Here is a 25,452-nt window from a genome sequence, read left to right on the forward strand (position 1 = left end):
TCCTCTCTTTTTTCTTTGAACAAGCACTATAATCCCATTTATTCTTTTTCAATCCCACTATTGCACCTAACTTTGACAGCCTCTACCCCAACATTCGGTGACCTCATCCAACCCTTCTATGATGGTAATGACCCTTTCTAGGGGTGTAAATTTGGTCCTGCTTAGCCTAACCTCGTAGGCTCCTGCCAAAATTTTGGCTGAGCTGATCCACGAGCCAAAAAATTAGGCCCAGGCATAGACCTAGGGGTAATCGGGCCTTCAGTGGGCCTGGCCTTGGGCTTGGGCGGACCTGACCATTTTTTTTTTGTTTTTTAAATATTTTTTATCAAAATTTTATTATTTTTCACTAAAAAAAACACTGAGCCTTGGGCAGGCTAGGCCTCGAGTTGGCCCTTGAGTGGGCTTTAAGCGGGTCCATGGGCCGGTCTGGGCTTCAAAATGATGGCCCAAGCCCAAGGGCTCGGGCTGGGCTCAAGCTCTGGCCAATTTCCAGTCGCAGGCCATTTTTACACTTCTAAACCTTCCTTAGCTCATTTCACTCTTAGATAGTCTTTTTTTTTTTTTTTTTTTTTTTTCACCTGCAGCAGCCAATGTCGCCACACTTCCTCATCTTTTTTTTTTTTTTTTCCTAATTTTGTTGCCACTGCAACAACATCTCTTCCTCCTCTTCTTATTTTTCTATGCCGCAAAAACTTCCGTCGTACTAATTTGTAAATTTATCTGAATACAATTTGTTGAATTTGAATACCACTTTTGCATAAAAACAATGTTAGGAATACAAAAAATTCTATCAAACAATCACATTAGTGTAGAACCCACATGCCACATCAATTCAAGTTTGCTAAAAAATGTAATAGAAATTTGAAAAAATTACATTTCCAGTGAAGCAATAATAAAAAAATATATTTTTATAATGAATAATGTTTGGGACCCCCTTTTGGGGGTCACCCCCTCACCCCTTTGCCACGTGGCAGGGGGTGATTGGAGGAGCAGGAAAAAAAAGAAAAAGAAAAAGAAAAGGTAACCAATGAGAGAGAGAGGGGGTCAAAGGGGGTGAGGGGAAAAGGGGGGATGAATCATTACTCTTTTATAATAGTGTAACTCTTTTACATGTAAAGTATAAATTTATGCATATATTTACAACAATGATTGAGACTCATTTTTTGAAAGACCTTCACAATCCTTTTGAATTTCAATCATTTATAGTATGAATCTCACACATATATAAATGAGTCAATATATACATAAATGATTGAGATCTAAAGGACTGTGGAGGTCTCCAACAAGAGGAGGTCTATGCATTTTTCATATATTTTGTACAACTCTTATTATATATCAAAATTATGCTAAAAATAATTCTATACTGTATGCTATACTATATTTGCAATTTCTCTGAAATTATATTTTGGGACTATAATTATGGTTTTCACAACGGGCACAGAAATCCAACCCATAACGCCTCTTCAACAATGTCTTATTGTGTGTCAGTGCAAGCTTAAAAAGTTGGACAATGCCCTACGTGGGCTCCACTGTCCACACACAAACTCTTGTCTTTCTGCGTGCTCTTTTGCATGGAACCAGCAGCAGCTAGCTACTAATCCCTCCGTATCCGGATTCGCCCTTTATCCACCTGTAATCTCTCTCTCTCTCTCTTAAAAGTTTCACTTTCTCTCTCTACAAAGACTCACTCGGATCTTCTCCGAGTTATTCAGCAGCCTCCATACAATTGACTTGAGCTCTGAGGTACACCAAAGACCCACAACATTATTTTAAATTATTTTCTTTTAATCAATCTTAATTTATAATTTATCACTTTTCCCTTGTCTTAAAGCTATCAGCTTTCTGATGCTAAGTCTTTTTGGATTTGATTTTGGGTTGAATCGAATCAAATCGGTTTATTTCTGGATTCCCTGTTTCTGAATTGGGTGAATCGTGCTTGATTTGTTGTTGTTGGCGGTTGTGATCTCTGTAGGTGTATGTTTTTCAGAGGTTTTGATTGGTTTCACTCTGTTTTGTACTTGAATTGATGTGAATTTGATGGGTTTTGAGTTTGATATCTGGGTTTTGATTGTTTAGACATGGGTTTTCTATATATTTATCTGTTCTTTTGGTTTGTTTTGTTGATGGAAGCAATCAGAGATATGAGATGTAGATTTGTTTTTTTCATAGCATCTGCTTATGTAGTAGTGAATTGGGCACAATTATACTGATTGTTTGCTTGAGAGAGAGAGAGAGAGAGAGAGAGAGTCCATTGATGATATTCTTAGAGATTCCCCCTTTCGAGTTTTCTTCTTTCTAGGCTTCAATTTAAATTCTGTAACTTTTAAATTAGTTCCCTCTTCTCTGCTTATCACTGATACTTTTGCTTCAAAATAAAGCTACCCTGAACAACCTTTCATCTTATTCGATGAACTTTCTTTTTGTTGGACATCAATCAAAAGTATGTCTTTTGAAGTCAAGTGCTTCCGCAACAGTTTCTTACAATGATTTTTCATTTTTAATTCTTTTGTTTCAGGTAAATCTTGACTGTTTATTCTATTTGTGAATTTAGTTTAGATGTTGGTTTGTTAATGGATAACTTGTGTGTGCTTTCTTGTGCTTAGTCAGATTAAGTTCCTTTCTTTGTGATTTTGGTAATGATGGTGGTGGCAGTGGCTGCAGGCAGTGCCATTGTTTTACTTCTTTGTGTCGCGTGCGTTTTAATGACTGATGTAGTTACTTCTGTACGATATTCATGCCTTTGTATTTTTGTGTATCATGACCTCCATAAATGACCTCCATCTTTATGTACTGGTCTCAACAAATTCTAGACTAATTTCCACTCATGTTTTTTGGCTATATATGCTTTCATGACCTAATGATTGGGATGATTTTCTTTTTTTCTTAATTTGGTTGATTTTCTTTTTCTGTTTTATTTGTTCATATTTGTATACATGGCAAAAGTTGCAGCAGTAGCAAATACTTCCACTCTATAGATGGTAAGGTATCAAGGAAAGTTTGAAATCTATAATTGAGAAGCAAGTTGTTAGAATTGAGTCAATGGTTGATATTTTTAATCCATGGCTCTTTTTTTTAACACTTGGATTTTCTAGCAATGATCTTTTACTCTTCTCCAGTTATTTTCGTTTTCACTTATAAGGGCAGGAGTTAGGAATTTGTGTGTCATTTGAGTTCATTTGTAATTTAATGTAATTCTTTTTTTATTACTCTGAAAATTTTGATTGTATATTTATTCTTGTAATAAGGGAAACAACATATTATATTACTTTGTTTCTTTTATCTTTTACACTTTATTTAATGAACTTTTGAATTTTAAAGTGTTTGGATTCATAATCATTGTCACTTCTTTTGTTGTCTTTCTGATTTGCATGGAACATCTTTGTTTTCAGGAGGATGCCTATGTTCTGATTGTTCTGATTACTTAATCAAGTAAGAATTCTGAAAAAAACAGCTAGATCTGGATTGATGGGGGCTGCAACCTCTAGAATAGAAGAAGATAAGGCTTTGCAGCTATGCCGTGATCGAAAGAAGTTTGTTAGAGAAGCACTTGATGGAAGATGCTCATTAGCAGCTACTCATGTTGCATATATACAGTCACTGAAAACTGTTGGAACTGCTTTAAGGAAATTTGTTGAACCCGAAGCTCCAATCGAATCTTCCTTATATACATCCACTAGTGCAACTCCAGAGCCACTTGTGTTGACTGAGAAATCCCTTTCCCAGTTCTCATTTTCTTCCCCATCTACGTCGCAGCGTGTGGATGCAACTGAAAACCTCTCTCCATATCCTTCTCCACCCACCTCTGGTCGGTACCATGCAAATCATATGAAATTTAGGGTTCCTTTCTCTAGAAAAATTGAAGAAAAACCTTCTGTGCCAGTTGTGGGGTCCGTAATTTCTTCAAGTACCCCACCGAGTAACACAATTCACTCATCTGAAAGACCTGAAACATCACTCTTTGAAACTCCTTCGAACCCACATCAAACTCCAGCATGGGATTACTTTGGTCTTTTTCACCCAATTGACAATCACTTCTCTTCAGAGGAAGGGAGGGGATTGAATCAAGGATTGGAGAACGACGATGACATAAAACAGCTTAGGGAAGAGGAGGGGATTCCTGAATTGGAAGATGAAGAAGACAAGGTTTCATCTCATGGAAGTGAGGAGTCTCAGGAATCAGAAGATGAATTCGATGAACCTCCTACTGATACACTGGTTCGAACTTTTGAAAATGTTAATAGGGTTCCAGATCTTGGTGCTGCTAGTACTTCACCGGTTGTTCCATCTGCAGAAAGTGTAGCATCAGAAACTGAATTTTTGAATGGGGCTAAAAGCAACTCTCCTGATTTGTCACCACTACGAGCCACAGCCTCGGGAGTTGCACTTCCCAATGATGTAAAGAGAGGACAGGAGAAAGAAGATGGCCCTGAAAATAAGGTTACTCATAGGGACTTCTTTTCATGCATGAAAGATGTTGAATATCTCTTCATCAAAGCTTCCGAGTCCGGAAGAGAAGTTCCAAGGATGCTTGAAGCAAACAAGTTCCATTTTCGCCCAATTTTCCCGGGGAAAGATCGTAATTCTCACTCACTCTCTCTCAAATATTTGTTCTTGAATGATTGTTCATTTTCATTAAATTTTGGTTCTCTAATTCACAATAGCAGCCATGGGTGCAATTTGAAAAGAGAAGTATGTGGGTGGGGTCTGAGATTATAGCTTTGTGATTTTCTTGATTAAAAATTGTGCATCTTGTTTTAGGCAGACGAGCCTCCCACTTTTCTGAGGCTTATTGATTTGGATAGATTTGAAGCCTTAATTTTTTCTTTTATATTTAAAATGGATGTTTTTCTGGAATAAAGGAAATAAAAATTAGCTGAGGCTTAATTACTAATAAACTTGATTAGAAATTATGAGGTTTAGAGTATTTAATGAGGCCTTGTTAGGTAAGCGGCTCTAGAGATATGCAATCAAAGGAATAATTTTTGAAAGAAGATATTAGCTACTACCAAATATGACCGGTGTGGGTGGTTGGACTATGATTTAATTCTTATGGGTTAAGATTTTGGAATGGCATTACGAAGGAAATGGGGTGAATTTATTAAACTCATGTTTTTGCAATTGGGGAGAGTAGTCGGGTGAACTTTAGATGGTGCAGAGATGTTCTGTTGAAACTGTGCCACATCTTCATGGGGTAGCTAAGGGCGGTATGTGATCTCATAAGGTTGAACATATTGTGGTGAGGGAATGTTCATTTTTTTTGCAGAATTGGTCTATGATTGGGAATTGGATATGTTTGAGGCTTTTTAGTGGATATTGGGGGAGGATGAGATTTGTTGGGGAACTCTTTTTATAAGGTTTGTGTTGGTTAAAATGGGGGTGCTAGATGTGGTGTCTTTTGGATGATAAATCATCACATTTTTTAGGGAGTTGAAGCCCCAATTATAGATTTTTGTCTTCTTTTTTTGCGATTGTTACATAGCTGCATAATAGGTAAGGTTAGATTTTGATATGTTACATAGTTGCATAATAGGTAAGGGATGCATAGCTTTGTATGTGTCATGTGTATGTGGAAGCAATTATTTATTTATTTATTTTCAAGGAATTATTTTAGACAATTTATTTCATATAAGCTGGTGAAATCCTGTAACGATAAAATATTCTATTGTGACAGGTGGGTCAATGACTTTGACATTATTCAAAACTTGTTTCTCTTGTGGGGAAGATCATAACCCTGTTCAAGAAGGTAGGTCTCTCCATCTTGATATTTGTAAATCAATGTACTAACTCATGTGCTAATTGCTAAGGCGTCATGAATACTTTTGGTGTGTGGTAAACTATTTTGGCGTGTTTGTATTTTGTACTCATGCTTGGTAACTGTGGTTGTGTTTTTTTGTTATATATGTATTTTAAGAAAAGTGATACATAAGACACGACTGCATTACCTTATTCATTGACCTTTGAAATGCTTTCACACCATGAATGTTAAAGAATAGTTTCATTTTGTTCAAATTTGTTCAAGTTCTGTCATAATTGGAAAGATGACATAGCTTTGGTTTGACAAAACATGATAGATAATAAGTTTCAAGTTATACGATGAAATTGTGTAGCAATAAATGATAAAAAGAAGCCACCGAAGGGCATAAAAAGAAAATATATGGAAATTCGTCAATAAAATATTGTATGCTTAATTTACCTGATGACTCATTGTTTCCAAAGATTTCATAATACCTTTTTAATTGTCCTAAATCAAATTTCTTGACAGAAGAAAAATCAGAAATTAAGACTGCATGTACATAAAATTTAGTCACTAAGAAGATGTGATATCAACTGTATTTTTCCTTTTAGAGAAAACTACTTGTATTGAGGGAATAAGGGAGTGAATTAAGGAAGATAGTGTTCCTCAATGAGAAGGAGATTCGATATTGACTACCACAAAGGAGCACTGATACACTTCATAAAATTACTGTGGCCATGTCATACTCTTAACAGAAAGGAATATGACATCAATGTGCCTAAACACACATTCTACCCTGCTAACATGTCTAACATAAGTCTTGTATGCCAACCTCTTCGGGTTGCAAGACAAATTACTACTTTGCTCTATCTAGAGCAATGCCTTATATTAAGCTAAGGCCATCCTATCTCTCTCTAGCCTTGACTTCTTTTTGGCCTTCCTTTATCTACTAGTGCCTTCATTTTGGTGTAGTAGCCTTTGTTGAAGAAGGTCAATGTCGTTGATAACCTATCATTTCATAATTAATGATATTACACTTCTCACGAGTGTATCCATCTTTTGTTTGTTGATAGATAAATCAATCCATTGGTTTTTACAACATATTGATTATTTTTTGTCAAGATTTTGTATATATAGCATGATTAATGGTGTAGGGTGAATGTGGAGAAACATTATCCTTCAAGATCTCCTACCAAACTAATTTTTGATGATATTAAAATTGGAAAGGGTAAATCTTGGAATCTCACTGCCAATTATTAGTTTTTGTTTGGCTAAGATTATTGAAAACTTAGGGTTTGATGCATGGAGGTAAATAATTTTGTTTGGACTTAAAAGGATGGTAAAGAGTTTAAATATGTTTAGATTTTATTGTTTAAAGTTGCTAAAAATTTTAGATAGCCAATCTTTTAAGGTGCTTGAGGGGTTAGGTTCATGCTATGTTACACAGTCTGCCAAATGTAGGAAGTACCTATATGGACACATGACACTTCACCAAGGCTGTGACACATGGGTAAAAATGGTCTTGTTGGACATCCAAGCAACAAGCTTTCTAGTAATTTAAGTTCACTGTATAATTATCCTCTAAATCAACTCCTGTTGTAGCAATACTATCAACATACACAATGAGAGCAGTCACATTGCTTTCAAGCAAATGGTGAAGAAACAATTTATGATCACTCCGACTTTGTTTATAGCCACATCTTAGCATAGCCTAAGGAAACCTCTCGATCCATACTCTCTTTTCCATTTAAGAATCCGGAAGTTGGTCCCAAAATTATGGTTTATGAGTATTATCATGTTCTGCAGGAGATTGTTTTAACCCATATAATGCCTTTTAAGCTTGTACACTCTACCATTAACTGAGGAATCCTCAAAGCCAGTTGAACATCCATAAATACTTCCACCTCTAAGTCTCTAGGGGGAAAGGCTACTGAATGTCTAACTGAAATGAAATGGTTTGCTCTAGTTGAATTTTAAACATTTACAATAAAATTATATAATATAGCAGAAGCATAATGTAAACATCCTTGGCCAAAACACAAGGCCATATGATACGTACATCTCGTAGTATCACAAGATGGCACATGAAGTCCAATCCAAATATACAAAACACGAGATGTGTTCACATAGTTCATGCACAAACTTCAGTCATCATCTTCATATACTATGTACACAAACTTGCCTGTTCATTTAACTTATGCCCTATATGCAGGATTTAATTACTCATCTGATTCTGTCCTTTTTTTTGTGGTCCATTTAGAGCCTCCTCAAGATTCTGTAAAGTACTTAACTTGGCATCGGACAACGTCATCACGTTCCTCTTCATCCAGGAATCCTCTTGGCGCAAACTCAAGAGATGATATTGGGGACCTCACCAATAATCTCTTCGAAAATTTCTGTATGGTATCAGGAAGTCATGCCTCTACCTTAGACAGACTGTATGCATGGGAGAGGAAGCTTTATGATGAAGTCAAGGTACTGGAAATTTGATAGCTATACCTGTAGTAAAAATTGTCTTTTACTCATCTTATAAATGTGCTCATTTTAAGAGGAAAAAAAAATATTGGGTCCTGTTTTTGCTACTTCGCTTCAAAATTTCTAGATCTTAATTTGTTCAACTAGGTTGGAGCTAAAGATATGGAATAATTTGTTTTTCATAAATTCTATAATTTCACCTGTCCACTCTGCTCATTGTTCAAGTCAAACTGAATTGAGTTAACTGAACACTTGAGTCAGCATGCTTTCAAACATTTAGTAGAACCCTTTTATGTTTCAAGCTGTATGACCTTACATATGAACATGAAAATGCAATCATCCTTCAAATTTTACAGATTTGTGTTCTGAGGCTTGATCACCATGCTCATGTGTGGTGTATGAAGAACCCACTGTTATTGGCAGATACCAATATGTGTCACCTGTAAAACCAACGATTCTTGAGGTTCACATAATATAAGAAGTGGATAAAGTAAATAAAATTGCTTTATTTTTTTAATTTTTTTTTGAGTTTCATTTAATTTTGGTTTGTACTAATTTGTAATTTCTATTATGAACTGACTAATTATCAGTAGAATTATTCATTCCTATGCATGATTTCCAAGTTCCTTATACTAGACTTGCAGATGTTTCCCTTCAGCTAATATGCAAGTCATATCAAGGGTTATTATACTAGGAGCAATATTGGTACCAAAAACCATGCCAGAACTTTGAGACAAGCATAGCAGTTTTTGTTAACAGGGAGCGTGGTTTTTGGATAAAAATGACAACAAAAAATAAAATGATTGGCTTAAGGAACCACAAACACTTCTTAGTAGGAGCCATGTCCATAAACTAACTCTTCTCAAAAACACAATGGACGAATGCTTGTCACACTTGGATCACAAATTCACAATGCATTTTAAATAATTTTCAATTTTCAGACTCTCTTCAGCACTCTATCTATGAGTCTATATGTATGTGTATATATGCTAATGTGTGTGTCTAACACCATGTCCTTTTCATCACCTTAAAATAATTATCTTGTAGAGGCATCTTTAACTTCCCAGGTCCATATCCAACCTTGTGTTTCTGCAGCAAAGATAAATGATGTGTATTGCTACATCGTTGTAAGTGCCATTTTGACGGTCTTTTCTTCCTATTTTTACAATTTAAAGTGTTTTATTTGGGAAATCGTTATTACACTTGAAATTTTGTGATCCTAACTAACGAAAAATCATTTCCATCATGAGAAGATTTAAAAGCAAAACTATAGTTTAGGGTGCATAGTCTATATGTTGACACTCACTAGGTAGTTAAGTCAACCTCAACCTTTGAATCCTATGATGTCTGAATAGGGTTTCCGTGCAGTGGCTTCCAGCTTATAATTGATTCACCAGGTAACATGTGGAGTTTGGTGGCAATGTCATGGGCGTGATTATACTTGAAATAACAGAGAGCTTCTATTTCCACACGCCACATTATCTCAATTAACATACTCTTTTGGTTCGAATGTCAACTTTTGAACAAAACTTTATGACACGGAAATTAACTTCTAAATGAAACCTTATGATTCGGCCGTATCTTTGGTTCAGAGGCTGATTTTTGAACTATTGGTTTTCGTTCTAAAGTTTATTTCTGAACCATGTAATTTTGTTTGGAAATCAACCTCTGAATGAAAAATGGTGTGTGAACTTAGAGAAAGTTGTGTGTGGAAATTGAAGCTCCCAAAATAACACTTCCGATAACCCAGCCCTAGATTTAGTATTGCCACACTAGTGGCATTGAGTTTCTTTCATAATTGGTCTTGGTGTTCAATGACTGTCATTTTCTATTGCTATAAAGTATAAAATGAACCAATTCTGAATTTCATTCTGAGTTGGTCCCACTGTGAGACTCAATTCCAGGCACCCAAAATAGCCTAAATGTCAGCAATTCAGCATACATTCTGATACATTATAAAGCATCAATGTTTGAAGCATTTGCTCATGTCTGTTTGTCTCTTTGTAGTGTGTTGAAATTTCCACTACCATTATAATGTTTTAAGAAATTTCACTTGTACAGGAACCTGTATATTGGGTAAAGTAGTAAACTGCTGGAAAGGCTAATTTTCCAGGAAAGGTGTGGGTTTAGAAGAAACTGTTGTCCTTCAGCTAGGAGGGTGTCCCATCAAATGAAAATATGGTGTGCCAAAAGATTAATTTTATTCTGTCAAATTTTAATCTACTAATGAAATTTTTTTTTTAAATTTTTTTTTTAAGTTTCAATGCTTTGAAATTCCATTGATATTATATGTTGCCTTCTTTAATACTTTTCCACGACTAGAAAATGAAACATTTTCTATGTACCTTCTGTATACATAAGTCGTATTTGTGCTGATAAAAAAAGAAGAAGAAAAGAAGCTGTATTTGCGATTTTATGTTTTTGTTCAATTGTGCACTAGCAATGTAATCAATATCTGTAGATGGGATTATATTGAATGACAGCTGTTACTTGAGCTTTATCTTCATATCAAGTAGCTTGAAAATGTTCTATTATATGTGACATCCTTAATTTTTGACATATCCTGAAATAATTTTGAAATTTCAGGCTAGTGAGCTTGTCAGAAAGGAGTATGACTTTAAATGTAGACTCCTTAGACAACTAGAATCGAAGGGAGAAAGTTCCAAGAAGGTTGATAAAACTCGAGCTGTTGTGAAGGACCTGCACTCAAGAATCAGAGTTGCAATTCACAGAATTAACTCAATATCAAAGAAAATTGAGGAGCTAAGAGACAATGAGCTTCAGCCACAACTTGAGGAGTTGATTGAAGGGTATGTGATGCCTGTCCTTTTTCATTAGTGCTTAATATATTACTCACAGGATGACAATATTGCAGGACTCTCCTGGTCCAAAAACCTCGATTTAATATTATGTTAGAAAATGTGGTTCCTACTGTGAAAGCATATTAAAATAAAAAATAGTTCATATGTAGTGGAAGTACTGACACGAATCTGTCACTGCCCTTTTTTTGATTTCTGCAACAAAAACAAGTAAGGATTACATCCTATTGATCATGGTTAACTGGGATTAAAGTCTTAGCTTAGTACTAATCTTACTGGTATATAATCCAGATGAAAAGTATGATTTTATTAAACATGCTATTGGATGTACCTATAAATTAATTCCAAGTTTGTCTTCAAATATGCGTTACATTTAATCTTCTACTTCCCTCTTGTACCTCTGTCCATCAAGTATGACAAGGATAAAGGTATGAGATGTGTCTAACGTCCATACCCAATTTAGACACTTGGATTCTCTAATTTTATATGATGTTTGAAGAAGAAAAAAAAAAAACACTCACATTTGCTAGTAAAGAAACATTTTTAGCTTCTCACATGAATGTGAGATATAAATTCCATATTTTCTCTATATTTTATTTAATTCAAATATTTTAACATAATTTACAACATTTTATCTAAGAATATTTTACAATATGTAATATATGCAAGTGTTTATGACGTGTGCAATACCCATACCCAACTTTTGGATTCATATCGTCAAATCCTGAGATATAGATTTAGAAAGATCCGAGGCTTGTACACGCACTAGCTCTCGATACTCGTACCTGAGTCCATGTAACATAAGTTTCAGTTGAATTTTATGCATGACAATTTCTCTGAAGGAATATGATACAAATTATTTGTGCTTATAATCCCCCATTTAAGGGAAATTTGGTTAAAAGTCCTTGGTAGAAAGCGTGTATTGCTTTAAGTCCAAAAATTTTCTTCATCCATGAAGTCCCTTAGTTTTATTTGGCTGGGGTGTGAAGGACATGCATTAATTTTTATGGGCATTTTTTACCTTTGTTTATGTAAGAGGCCTAGTTAGAGATAAATTATGTTTATTGAAGCTCGCAAACATGCCATTTAGCTCAAATTTGCTTTGCAACCTACAGATTATACATACATATATATGTGCGCGCGCGCGCGCGCGCTTGTGTGTGAGTTTAATTAAGTGTATATATATGTATGTATGTGCCATGAACCTAATTGCAATGGAACAAAAAATAAAATTAAGCGAAACTAAAATCAATGAAAAGCTCCATATTTTCTTTCTAAAATCTAACCAATGAAAAGTTAGAAGATGAGTTTGAGCTCTTTCATGGATACATGGGAGGTTTTATGTGTGCATATATATTGTTGTTTGTTTATTAGTTTGTAAATATGAAAGTAAAATTTCATCTCTACTTGTTGTGGTTACTCTTTATATGTACTCTATTGTTCTCAAAAAAAATATGTATTCTGTTTTTTTTTTTTTTTTTGGTGCTAATTTTCTGTTCAACAATGACAGTAAAGTTTTACTCTGGTAGTATGTTTTTGAGTTATTTCTTCTTTTATACAAACTTTATTGTGAATCAGAGTAATATTTTACTATGAGATAGAGTAACATGTTACTGTAAAATAGAGTAATATGTCACTGTTTATATTAATTTCGACGGTAATAATATATATATATATTTTGAAAAATTTCATGGTTAATATGGATCTTGTTTAATAGATCTTGATAAGAGGATTAAATTTTATTAAAAACCGACATCTAAATCAAAAGTTATATTATTTTTAAGTTTAATATTTTGATGATAGTAGTATGTGTTGGACTTTTTAAGGAAAACTTTTTGTGTTTGTCCTTAATGCATTAAAATTTTATTATGAGGGGGCTTTGACCAAATCCCCCCTATATTTAAACCTTAAAAATTAATTCTAGGACCCTTTTTCTTGTTCTTTTTATTTATTTTTTATTTTTTATTCTTCTATTCCAGTAACAATTGAAAGCAAGAACAAAATCATTACATGTCTTAATGTGGGTTGTGCTTTTCCCTGTGGATGTTTTATGTGCACCTCCTCTCTTTACAAATGTTGTGCCATTATTTGGTGCTTAAATTTGTTGAAATGATACAAGTTGAAGGTGACCTAGAATCTTCAGTTTGTTGATCAATGTGGGGTATTTTGTTCGTTGCTTTGATTAGAAGCATGAAATATAAAAGTTCATTGGAGGAAGCTTCACCACTTTCTAGACTCTTGAAAGGAGTTTAAATACTGTTCGTAGATCAGTGTTCATTGTCTGTAAACTGGAAGCTGAAATAGGCCATTTGTTTATCAAATCATAGTGAATTTTGCTGGCTGACTGAGTTACATTCTTCTTTCCTTCGGCTAGAAACTTTTCCAAAACCACTGTGCTGAAATATTTGAATATGGATGCACAATTTTTTTGAACTTTTCATCAATTCATCCATTCTTCTCTTCTATTCTATGTTACTGAAATTTTTTCCCTTCCCATCTTTATTAATCTATTTCTGTATTAGTTCTCCTTTTTATCTGATTTGGACTATTTTCTTGATAAGCCTAATTTAGACAATATTGTTTTTTCGATCTTGATTTTCCTGCTGCTCTGGTTTGAGTGACAAGAATATACCCCTTGCACATTATATAAATTCGTTCTCCTGATGTGTGACACTGGCACAGTAACAACAAAAAATGTTATTGTTGTGAGGAGAGGAATTGAAGTCTAAGTGATTTCAAAACAAATATGCAAAATATGATGAACAAATGGAAGTAAAAATTCGAGTTTAAAAAAAAAAAAATGGAAGCAAAAATTGATTGGCAGTTTAGTACATAAAAATAGAAAACCTCTGCCATTGAGTTGGTGGGTATAAGAGAAGTTTTATCTTTTTCTTTTATTTTTTTTTCCCCTATCAAAAGAGAAGGAGATAACAAATGAATTTTTTTTTCTTCAAATTTTCTTTAGCATGTCCCTCCCCTTCTTTCTCTCTCTCCGCCAAAAAAAGGAAAAGTAGGTGAGAATCTAGTAAAGTACGGAGTAGATAAGCTAATTGAGGTGGTTGGCTATCACTGGAATGATTTGATTAGTGTGTATTTAAGTTTTATTTAAAAGGGCTTAATGAGCACACCATAAATGAGGGTAATACATGCTTTGATACCATGTTATTATGCACTAGATATCAAGCATTAATGGATTGATACAAATAGTCTTTGGTTAAATGTGAATAAGGTTTCCTGCATGGGCACTTGAAACTGGACCATTTTCGCTTCTTGACTTGGATCTCTTTGGCTGTCTATAATTGAAAAAGGTCCCAAAAAGTCCTTTACATCACCATTCCTTGACGCATTTAAGATAGAAGTTTGGCATTTTTATCTTTTTTTTAACAGAACTGAAGGGAGAGAGGGAGCCCATAGGCCACAATACAGACATTTCTGTCTTCTTCGCCCCGCCCCGCCCCCCCCCCCCCCCCCCCCCCTTCTCTTTCAAAAACTGAGTGATAGCCAAGGAGTGTGATCTGATAGAAGACGGATTGATGAATGGGAAAAAGAAGCAATGTTTGGGAGCTGGTCTAATAATACATATACATTGGTTGATTAAATGCCCTTTATGAAAGCATGTATGCATACATATGTTTAATGCATAAATACAAACATACCTTCATATTTACATATATATATGTATATGCATGTTTGTGTGCTTGTGTTTGTATATATTTTTGCATGTAATTACTGAACTCATTAGCTTCATTTGCTGCACTTGTTACTAATATCAGGTTAAGGAAGATGTGGGAATCGATGGTTGAATGCCATAAGCGTCAGCTCCACACTATATCGATTGCATACGATAACGGAAACATCAAGATCTCCTTTCAGTCAGAAACACACCGTCAGATCACAGTACAACTCGAAAACGAACTGAGCTCTCTGTCTTCAAGTTTTACAAAGTGGATCGGTGCTCAGAAAACATACGTGAAAGCTATAAACGAGTGGCTATTCAAATGCATATCTCATCCTCGGGAATCCACCAAGAGGAGAAAGAAATCGAAACCCACACAGATACGAGATTTCGGTCCACCCATATACGTCATCTGTGGTGTTTGGTTGGAAAAGCTAGATTCCCTTTCCCTCCCCACTAGGCAAGTTTCAAGTTCCATAAAGATGTTAGCTGCCGAAATTAACCGTTTTTTACCTCATCAAGAAAAGAACCAAGGGAAGGGTAAGTATCCAGGCAGCAATGGCGAGGCAGGTGTTAATTTATTGAGGGAAGAAGCTTCAGAGGATTGGGTAACAGGTTTTGATCGTTTTCAACCAAGCTTGGTGGAATTTCTCCATCAATTGAATAACTTTGCAGAGTGTTCTGTGAATATGTTTAGTGAACTCCAAAAGAAAATTCAGCAAGCTAAGGCTACCCATGGTCAGTCGAAATCATCCCCATCCCCAACCGCAAACGTGGTTTAACTAGAAGGAAGAATAAAATCAAAATAAAGAGACGGAATTGGGTGCGGAGAAGAAGCAGCTGGCACCGCAGACATTGCTAGTTAGTGGGTATTGAGAAAAATAAATGATCGTTGTGGTACATGAAGAAAGAAATAAATGATCGAGTACTTCATTGGAGGTAGGTTTTTTTTCGCATGTTTTTTTATGAGAAAGTTGTAAAAATGGTGGGTAGCTTTTTGTTGTCGTTGGTGAAATCTACATGTTTGTGTAACTGTCTGTGACATGTTAGGACTTTGTATAGTTCATGTTTGATTGGAATGTGATAATAATTGAGGTGCAATTCCACACCACCTCATCATTTAAATATTCAGTTATATAGATATATTTCATTTCAAAAACTAACATCTATAATATGTTCTGTGAGCTGCTATGCTTGCTTTGTAGATTGATCAATGCTATTTTTGATTTGGGAAGATATTAATCCATTCATGATATTAGTTATGGTTATATAATGTTGTTGATGACACTGGAACAGGGTTTCTGGAGGGCAAGTGATTTTGAAAACTGAACTTTATCCATTCAAGAGTCTTATTATATATATAACCCATCTATTAGATTAGATATTTAGGTTTTAATTCAGGAGCGAAAATGAAGAGAAGAAGAAGAGAGAGAGAGTGAATGTTTTCACCTTTGCAAGGGAAACTGAGGTACTGTATTGAAGCCTTGGATCAAGATTTCGGAAAAGATGTGTGGAGGGAAAGCAAATAAAAAGAAAAGACTTTTTTTGACAAATTTCTTTTTATTTTGTTTCCTCTTTATAGATCTCTCTCTTGAAATTTGATATTCAAACACAACTTTATGTAGAAGTGGAAATCGCATTCCTAGCTTTGCTTGGCTACTGTTCAGGAAAAAAACAAAAACAAAAACAAAAAGAAGATTAAATTGGGTAGGAGTAACACAATGTAAATGATTTAGATGAAGAAAATTACTACTGTTGATGGTTGCCATAACTAGTTTGGAGGGAGAAAGGGTGATTCTATTAACAAAATTATTTAGTCTAATTATACTCATTTAAAAATTTTAATTTTGTCTCTTTATACCTCTCAATATTTCAAGGACATTCGCTCCATAAATCTAATTATGAATTTTTTTTAAGTATTGTTATTAGCATCTCATAAATTATTTTGAACTCCTAATTTTTAACTGTTATTAATTTTTAACTGTTATTACAATAATAACTTCAAATAAAATTACGAAAAAGGACATTGTTAATTTTGAGACACCCTATCTCATAATTAAACCTACACACTCACTTCATCATGAATATTAGGATTTATGAGTACCCAACCACATCACCACCCATCCATCTTTTCCAAATCTTACCTTCAAAACTTACCCAACCTTAAAACCTTGAAATCCCTTTGGAAGATGATGAAGAAGAAGAAACGATGGTTTGTGGAGGAGAAGAGAGAGGGTTCAAATTCAACATAAGGTAAAGGGGCTTGTAAAGTTCATCTAATTCATCTAAAACTGTTGTAGTAGTACTAGTAGTTGTTTCAAATAAATCAGGAAAAGCATTGAAATCAAAGGCATAATAATCTGTTGTATAGTAGTTGCAGAAGCAAAGCATGTTGCAGATAGATTGTACATGGTGAAGTCATTGTTGAATCCTCTAACTACAGCTTGCAAATCCCCATCGTTGCCACCTATAAATTCACTCATCATTGAGAATTGATTGTCAAGCCAAACTGAGAATTGGAGAGGAAGAGAAGACAGAACAAGAGGTGCTGACTTTGTTATCAGTTGCTACAGAATAGAATATAGAGGACAAGTTTGTTCATGTGTATATATAAATATTGGAGAGAAAGAGAGAGGGAGGGTACCAATTGTGACAATGGTAGATGAAGTAATAAAGACAGTAATTATATTAGCTTTTTTTTTTTTTTGGTGGATTTTGTTAGGATTTTTTGGAATAAGGGTTTTTTTTAGAATATAGGGGTGTGCATTCAAAGGGTATAATGTTTTCACAAGATTGATTTTGATATTATTTGAAGGGGAAAGAAATTTTGAAGGTTTCAAAATTTATAAATAAAAATTCAGAATAATTCATGTGGTGCTAATAGCACCACTCTTCTTTTTTTTTTTTTACCTGCAGTCTAAAATACTTTGTTCATAAGGATAAACTCTTATAAAATGACCAAACTACCTATTAATATATATATATATATACTAGCGTATGCCCGTGCCTAAAGACACGATGTAAATAATATTAAGATTAAAATGCAATTATAAAAATATATTTAACAGACTGTACTCTACAATTCCAAATAAATCAAATATAAAAAAATTAAATATCAAATAATGCACACAAATCAAAAGAAAACTCTTCTATCATTAAAACATTGTAAAATCAATAAAACATTGTGATCCATTGACAAAGATTAAGAGAATAGAACACATGAAGCAAAACCCATATTATAACCTCCTTTCTATTTACATTACATTAACAAAACAATTCACACATTTCACAGCACCAACACTTCAAAGATTCCCCCCCCCCTCCAAAAAAAAAAAAAAAAAAGCATGAAATTGAACAAAGAAAACCATACACAACGATTAAAAAAAAAACGATTGAAAATAATAAATTTCAAATTTTATCTTATACATATCAAACAATTTATTTTTAGTTTAGTACTTAAATTTTGATCAAACAACTTTTTAACTCAATAAATTTAACATTCAATTTTCAATACTTAATTTTTTATTTTCAACTTTATTAAACATTACCTGAGTCCAAACCTTATCATAAGACATAGAACTAAAGTCGGGAAATATAAGTAGAGTAATCTACCTAAAACTCTATCTTTTATGTAGTAAGTTGGTATTTGTAAACTTGTTACAAATCTTTTATAGGTTTAGGGCAAATTACCGTGGGTAAAACTGATAGCTTGAACTGCCCTCAATTATGTATTCATTCGGCAGAAAGATGTTGCTATTGAGACTGGACCGACCGCAAGATTAAGCTTGAGTCTGCATAAAAACCCAATTCAAGTAAAATTAATACATTAAAGACTATCAAATCTTGTGAATTTAATAGTTTGTTGAACTTAATTAGCAAGAAAAACAGAGTAAGGGTGTTGAATACTCACAGAGGCCGACTATTGGTGATAAATTTGCAAGCTTTGAATAACTTATTCCCTGCAGTGTGAGATAAAATCGACATGAGATCTGGGAAGAAGGTATAGATTTTCTTCTTTGCTATATATTTTTCTGGGATAGTATATGACCCCGATATGTGACATAGAACAAATAGTTTTCCTAGCCGTTTAGTTGTGTTTCTATTTGTAGTTTTTTTGAAAAACGAAGACAATGAAAAATTCTAAAAATGGCCATCATTTTAATATTTATGATTATATATGCATATGAATACTCGAAAATAAGTACTTGTTTAGTTGTGTTTTCATTTTCTGTCATCTGTTTTTCATTTTTGGAAAAATACCCAAAAATGTGACATAAAACTGAATAATTTTCCTACATAGCCCTATTTGGTTATGCCTTTGTTTTCTTTGTTTTTCATGCTTTTAAAAATAAAAATAAAAAAAAAGGAACAATGAAATGTTAAAATAAAAAATAAAATAAAAAGTGGTTTTTTTAATTGATAAGCAAAAACAGGCTGTTATGAAGAATGAATAATGCCCCTGCTCTCATGAGTCATATCCCCAGTTTAAGGTGAATACACAATGAAATCTATTGAAAATTCATATGCCAAAGATTAATGTTTAGGTAAATTAGAAAGAAATAGGATTTCTGGTGCAATATCTTTATATGACTTAATAGATTGGGGTGTTTCTATAAATGTTAAAATAAAAAATAAAATAAAAAAGTGATTTTTTTCATTGCTAAGAAAAAACGGTTTACGAAAATTCGAAAAATAATTTGTAAAAAGTGGGTTTTGTTCATTACAAAAATTTAATTAAATCAAAAATAGTTCACCAACCAACCTTTTTATGTTTGTTAAAAAAAAAAAACACCAACCTTTTTACCTGTTTTTTGAAAATGACATTATGTGTCCGAGCGTCTCTAATTCTAAAGGCATGACGAAAACATCTCCGCTGGCGTATACTTGAGAGAGCTCTTCACCTCTTGACATCCCTGTGAATACGGCAGGCATGCCGGAGAACAGCTTTTCAAGATCTTCCCTGCCATGAAGAAATCATTCTAGATGAATAAATTTTGCCCATGGTTCTTACTGGAAAATAAATTCAGGCAATCATCATGGCCCAATTTGTGTATCATTGGATGTATGCAAAAACATAAAAATAAATAATTCATTTCGTTAGACAGCGGTTTGTGGTTTTTAATACAAAGAATCATTTTATACTATATTCAATAGAGATTGTTCCAGCAATGTTGACAAAACTAAACAGCCAATAAGTCCTTAGAGAAATACCTGTATGGTCCATCTCCAATAAAAGCAATTCGTGCCTGCTGTATCTAGTCCATGACACTGTTCAATCATACATCCCAAATGTCAATGGTTACAACTTACAATTATGAAAAAAAGCATTATTCCGTCAATATTTTGCAAGTAATATTTCCTAAATTGCAAAAGCAGAAAATACTTATCATTTGAAATAAAAGAGTAGTACCTTTTGAGTAAATCCAAACTCTTCTCAACTCCTAGTCGTCCAACATGGACTATCAATGGTCTCTCGGGTTCTCCATTGCTGATTAAAAAAAGAACAATATATTAACATTTGGAGGAAACTCATATTACATGGCAATGCAATTTTAAGGATTGAAAGAAAGCCATACCTTAGTCTTATTCGCATTTCTTGAGAGCGATATTTGGGATGGAAGCTTTCGGAATCAACACCCTTATTCCAGAGACGAATCTTGTTACCTGAAAATAAACAAAGAATTAACATGGATATGAGCTGCTATTTTCAGAGAAACATTTGAAAAAAATAAAATAAAAATTCAAGCAGAAGCATAAATGTCAAATTCTGTTATGTGATCAATGTGAAATTTCAGAGAGTTATCTATTGGGCGATGTTCATTTACCTGCTGTTACCCTAGCTGCTTCAAGCTCCTTTGCAAGGGCAACTGATGGAACCAGTGTAAGATCAACTGCCCTATGAAGAAACTCTGTTAAGAAAATAACAAAACTTTCATTTATTAGTTCACAAACATGAAAAGTCAGAATCCATGTGAAATTGAGGCTAGAAACAAAAGCTCCCGTACTTATGACCCACCACATAGGTTTGACCAGCCAACTAAAGGTGTATCTTGGTATGTATCTGCAAGTCAAAACAGGAATCGGGTGTTGATTCCGAATCGAGAGAGGAGCACGAAAGATCTTTGCAATTTTCTTATTTGTATAATCAATTTTACTTCCCAAAATTACTATATGTGAGAGAAAGATTTCATATTTAAAAAATATAAAAGATTTCATATCATAAACTGAGAAAGATTAATAATATTCTTTGGTTTCTCTTTTATCTTATTAGATTTCATATTATAATGAATACATTATAATAAACTTCCCAAAATTACTATATATGAGAGAAAGATTTCATTATGAATACATTATAATGATATGAATACTTTAATATTACTGTGCTGTCGAATAACCAAATATTTTAATGATAAGTTGATGGGCATAGAGAATATACAATAGAGAGCCGAAGACAGCAGGATTTAGAGCACAAACACAGAATATTTTTGAGTAATATAGAGCACAAAAATATTACTAAACTGTGTTTGATGGGCAGAATTTGCTTGACAAACACAGAATTCAAGCTACAAATTCAAAATTCAGAATTCAAGAGTGGGAGTTCGAAGGGAGCCAAAGATAGCAGAATTTAACTATCACCTAAATTCTGAATTCAAGCTACAAACATATATAATTTTAACAAATTTCAGTTAGTAGTATGTATAATTTTAGAAGAAGAAGACGCATAGCTATCAGTCAGAAGAAGTATAGCTATCTATCTGCTAGTGTAATCAATCAATCTAAAATTGTGGATAAGGTTATTCGGGCCGAAAACCATCTCCTATCCAGCCGAAGGGAGCAGAATTTAGGTGAATTTAGGGCCAAAATTCAGAATTCAAAATTCAGAATCCCAAAAACTCATTCAGGATTCAAAATTCAAAATATTCAAAATTCAGAATTCAGAAAGAGAAAAACACAACAGCGAGTTCGAAGTCTTACCTTGCGAGTGGGAGTTCGAAGGGAGCCGACGACAGCCAAAAACAAACAGAACCTTGAGCCAAAAACAAACCCAGTAAAATGAGATCATATACAGAATGTAGAGGAATAAAGGAACACAATGGAACACAATGCATTTGACTACAGGAATAAAGGAACACAATAATAGAGGAAAACTCAATAACAGAGGAGATAACACATTGTATCTAACTAAAAAAAATACAACAAAGAGTAATCAAGATAATCCGGAAAAAAATTCTGAAATCAACAAAGAGTCAAACAGACAGAATAGGGAGATAGCTTCCAAGGACTCACATGAGTTATTGAAATTCTGAAATTAACATGAGATAACACATGAGTTATTGAAATTCTATTTCCTTTATTTTAGCATGACTTATTAACATGAGTTATTTAACAGGAAATCAACACCTTACACACCATGTATCGAGCAACAATTGTATTTATACCCTTAACGCTAATTATAACCGCCATTAATCTTTCAGTGAATATTTAAACATGAGACCATGTTATCTTGAAGAGAAAAATCTACAGATGATGGTTAGTTTGTTACAAAACAATTACTTACCAAGTCAATGTGTTTTGTTTTATTCATTGTTTAATTACTAATTTTATTATTGGTGCTTTTCTGCATTTGCATTGTGATTTGTAGGATGTATAATATGAAAAAATTGATAAGGAAGTTTCTACACAATAAAAGGTAAAACAGGGGGTAAAAAGGAAAATGTGAAGTTTGAATTCTAGAGTCATTGACTTCTGTGCAAAATAAAATCCTTGACTGCAGAAACTAAGAATGGGAAGATTATGAATTAAAAAAACTTAGGAAACTGAGATCACATAATGCAATAGCAATACAACATTAACCAGTTTAGTTTGTTATCTATTGAAAGGAAAGCACAAAATAAACTCACTTGTTATCATGCCAGCCCACCAAAGTGGCTCATACAGATATGAATAGCCTCCAACACCTGTAAAAATAATTAGCAAATATAATAAACATATGTTTATCCAACTTCAAAGTGGAAAATTGAACAATTTAAGGCAGACTATACAATAAGTGACACTTAAAAAAAAGAAAAAAAAGTTATACAATAAGGCAGACTAAACATAATCTATGTTTTGGCCATTACCGTAGCCAAAAAAAATGACAGAACATAACAGTATATTGAGAATGGAAAAAGAGCTCTCTCTCTCTTCTTTTGTGGTTGTTCAGGGGACCAGGAGAATTTGAGCAAAGCTCACACTTCAATGATTGTGTCAAATCATTGATGAAGTTATGATTTTCCACTTAAATAAACTCTGCCTTTTAGTAATGGAAACACAGATTTTAACACAAAATTGACTGAGTTACACCGTGTGTTCCATTGATTTTGTGTTCCATTGTGTTCAAATTGACTGAGTTACACTGTGTGTTCCATCGTGTTCAAATTGATTTTAGAATTTGATTTAGAATTTGATTACAGGAAGTTAAATTTGATTTCAGAATTTCATGACTACAGGAAGTCAAATTTAATTTTGTGATTTTAGAATTTGATGACTATAGGAAGTCAAATTGTTATATATAATACTATGCGTTCCAATTCCCCACACATTTAACTCCAGTTGCGGTTATAATTCATTCAACAACACTTTCTTTGTCTTTCTCTTAGCATAGCATGATTTCAGAATTTAACACACATTTAACACGTGATTTCAGAATTTAACACACATTTAACTCCAGTTGTGGTTATTTTAGCATGAGTTATTAACATGAGTACTCTTCAATTTTTACTTAAGGCACGGTGTAAAAAACAAGAAATCAGTCAACCTGAGTCAATTTTATTATTCTGAAATTCATCTCTGGAGTGATAAACTAACCCAGCAGAATTTGAAGGCACAAAGTCAGAATTCAAGGCAGCAGAGTTTTAAGGCACAAAGTCACAGATGTATGAGTTTTAACCCAGCAGAAATCACCTGAGATATGAAACTAAAAACTAAGAAACAATAAGGAAATTATTTACACTTGAATAGACAGAGAGGGAGAGAGAGAGGGAGAGGGAGAGGGAGCACAATGTAGGCCCCCAAAGGCTCAAATGTTGAAGAAATGAAGCCCCTTCCCACAATTACCAGAAAATCCTTCAATGATCAAACCAGAATAAACAATGAAAAAATACAAATGAACAAATAATGGAAAAATACATTCACATTCATGATCTGTCTATCTCTCCCATCTAAATCTTCCTCAATTTTCAATAACATCTCTCAGCCCTAACCCTAATTCCTTATTTATCCATTTCCCAAATCCCCAATTTCTCTCTCTCTCTCTCTCTATATATATATATATATATGTGTGTGTGTGTTTGTACCTATCAGTTTTGGTCGTGGTGGTTATGGCGTGTGTGAAGAGGGTTAACAGATCGGCGTCGGTGGCGTTCGCACCGGACCCCCCTATACATGGCGGCGATGACGATGGCCTTCGTCGGTGAATCTCGAGATATTCGAGGTCGATTTCTAGTCCGACGATCGTGAGCTCCCCGTTGTCGGCGATTTAATCGGAAGAATAAGCAACACTATCATTTGCACAAACAGAACCAGTAAGAAATCTATCAGACAAAAACCTCACAACCCGACAGAGAGAGAAGGAGAGAGGTAGATATCAAGGACTGGAGAGCAGTGTCGGGAGCTAGCGAAGATGGAGGGTAGGAAAGAAGAAGAACCGTTGGATGAGAGAGGGAATGGTAAGGGAGAGACGTGTTTAAGCAGACGTGAGAGAGAGAGCAGAAATTGTTTGGGCGGTATATTGATTGGGGATTATCTCAGCCATTGGATCAAAATGTATCTCACATACATTTTAAGACATTTTCAAAAAACCTCTTGACTTATTATATAGATATATATATATTTTATAAAAACAAAAATCAATCATCTCTCTATCTCTATCTCTCTTTCCTCCTATGTCGTCGCCCCCTTCTCCTCTTCTTGTGTCGGCGCCTCCTCCTCTGTTACCGTGACTGCTACAACCACCTCCATCGCCGCTCTCTCCCTCTTTCTTCTGCTTTTCTCCTCACCCTCTGTCGCTGCCAATCTTCACCGATATTCCCCGGCCATTGATTTGAGATCACTACCGTGGTCTGACAATGAAGAGCTCCAGCAATGATCCGGTTTCGTACGGAACCTCTCATCATCAACTCTCTGTTGCTCAGATCTGATGAAGCTTGTGTCAAAGGCTTCTCAACATCGATCTTAGCCATGGAAGCTGCTTGTTCTTTGAGACAATGATCTTTGCAGCACTTGGCATCGATGTCAGATCTGAGATCTATAGAACATAAACCAAATATTCCCCCCCTCTCTCTCCTCACGTGCTTTGTGTTGGAAAATTAAGAAGTGAATAGGAATTGACTCCATTTGAATGAAATGGGTGAATAGGAATTGACTTCATATGAAAGGGTGTGAATCCAAGAGTCACGACCCTTCTAACGGTTACGGATACTTCTATAAATACCGTTCCCATGGCATTCATAAGTTAAACAAGTGTTAGGATTCATACATATGTCATAGTCAAGTATAAAAGAGAGAGTGCATAACATAAATTGGTTTGCTGTACACACAGAAAGTTGTGCAATTTCTGTGTGAAGTGATCGTTGTATCCTAGAGGTAGAACGTCCATTAATAGCAAGTATCAGTGGCAAGGGCAAAATTCTATCTCAAAGACACAATCTTCAAACATTGGCCTTGGTCGCAATTTGTATTAATTTTACAGAATTTCTATAAGAAATTTC

At 34.2% G+C, this 25,452-nt stretch overlaps 2 protein-coding genes across 5 annotated transcripts; one reads left to right on the top strand and one right to left on the bottom strand.

The window, feature by feature from the left end:
- The first annotated feature begins 1,271 nt into the window (after window positions 1-1,271).
- LOC114280578 (nitrate regulatory gene2 protein) lies at window positions 1,272-15,863 on the top strand. 4 transcript variants are annotated; one of them, XM_028222963.2, is made up of 6 exons: window positions 1,272-1,743; window positions 3,390-4,576; window positions 5,672-5,743; window positions 7,995-8,209; window positions 10,796-11,019; window positions 14,802-15,863. In XM_028222963.2, the coding sequence occupies exons 2-6, from the start codon at window positions 3,466-3,468 to the stop codon at window positions 15,484-15,486; spliced, it is 2,307 nt and encodes a 768-aa protein (XP_028078764.2). In that variant the 5' UTR covers window positions 1,272-1,743; window positions 3,390-3,465; the 3' UTR covers window positions 15,487-15,863. The 4 variants fall into 4 exon arrangements, with proteins under 4 accessions (XP_028078764.2, XP_082761794.1, XP_028078765.2 ...); XM_082905668.1 differs by having other exon boundaries at window positions 1,448-1,632; XM_028222964.2 differs by having other exon boundaries at window positions 1,734-1,968.
- Window positions 15,864-19,914: 4,051 nt separating this feature from the next.
- On the bottom strand, window positions 19,915-24,924 carry LOC145806817 (sulfoquinovosyl transferase SQD2-like). The gene is made up of 7 exons (XM_082904639.1): window positions 24,742-24,924; window positions 21,680-21,731; window positions 20,721-20,765; window positions 20,530-20,613; window positions 20,281-20,368; window positions 20,115-20,192; window positions 19,915-19,972 (listed from the first exon to the last, which is right to left on the bottom strand). Exons 1-7 carry the CDS (start codon window positions 24,922-24,924, stop codon window positions 19,960-19,962), a joined length of 543 nt encoding a protein of 180 aa, XP_082760765.1. The 3' UTR covers window positions 19,915-19,959.
- Between the last annotated feature and the right edge of the window lie 528 nt (window positions 24,925-25,452).

The sequence above is a fragment of the Camellia sinensis genome, chromosome 14, assembly GCF_055761805.1.
Source record: "Camellia sinensis isolate YWXY chromosome 14, ASM5576180v1, whole genome shotgun sequence".
NCBI lineage: Eukaryota > Viridiplantae > Streptophyta > Magnoliopsida > Ericales > Theaceae > Camellia > Camellia sinensis.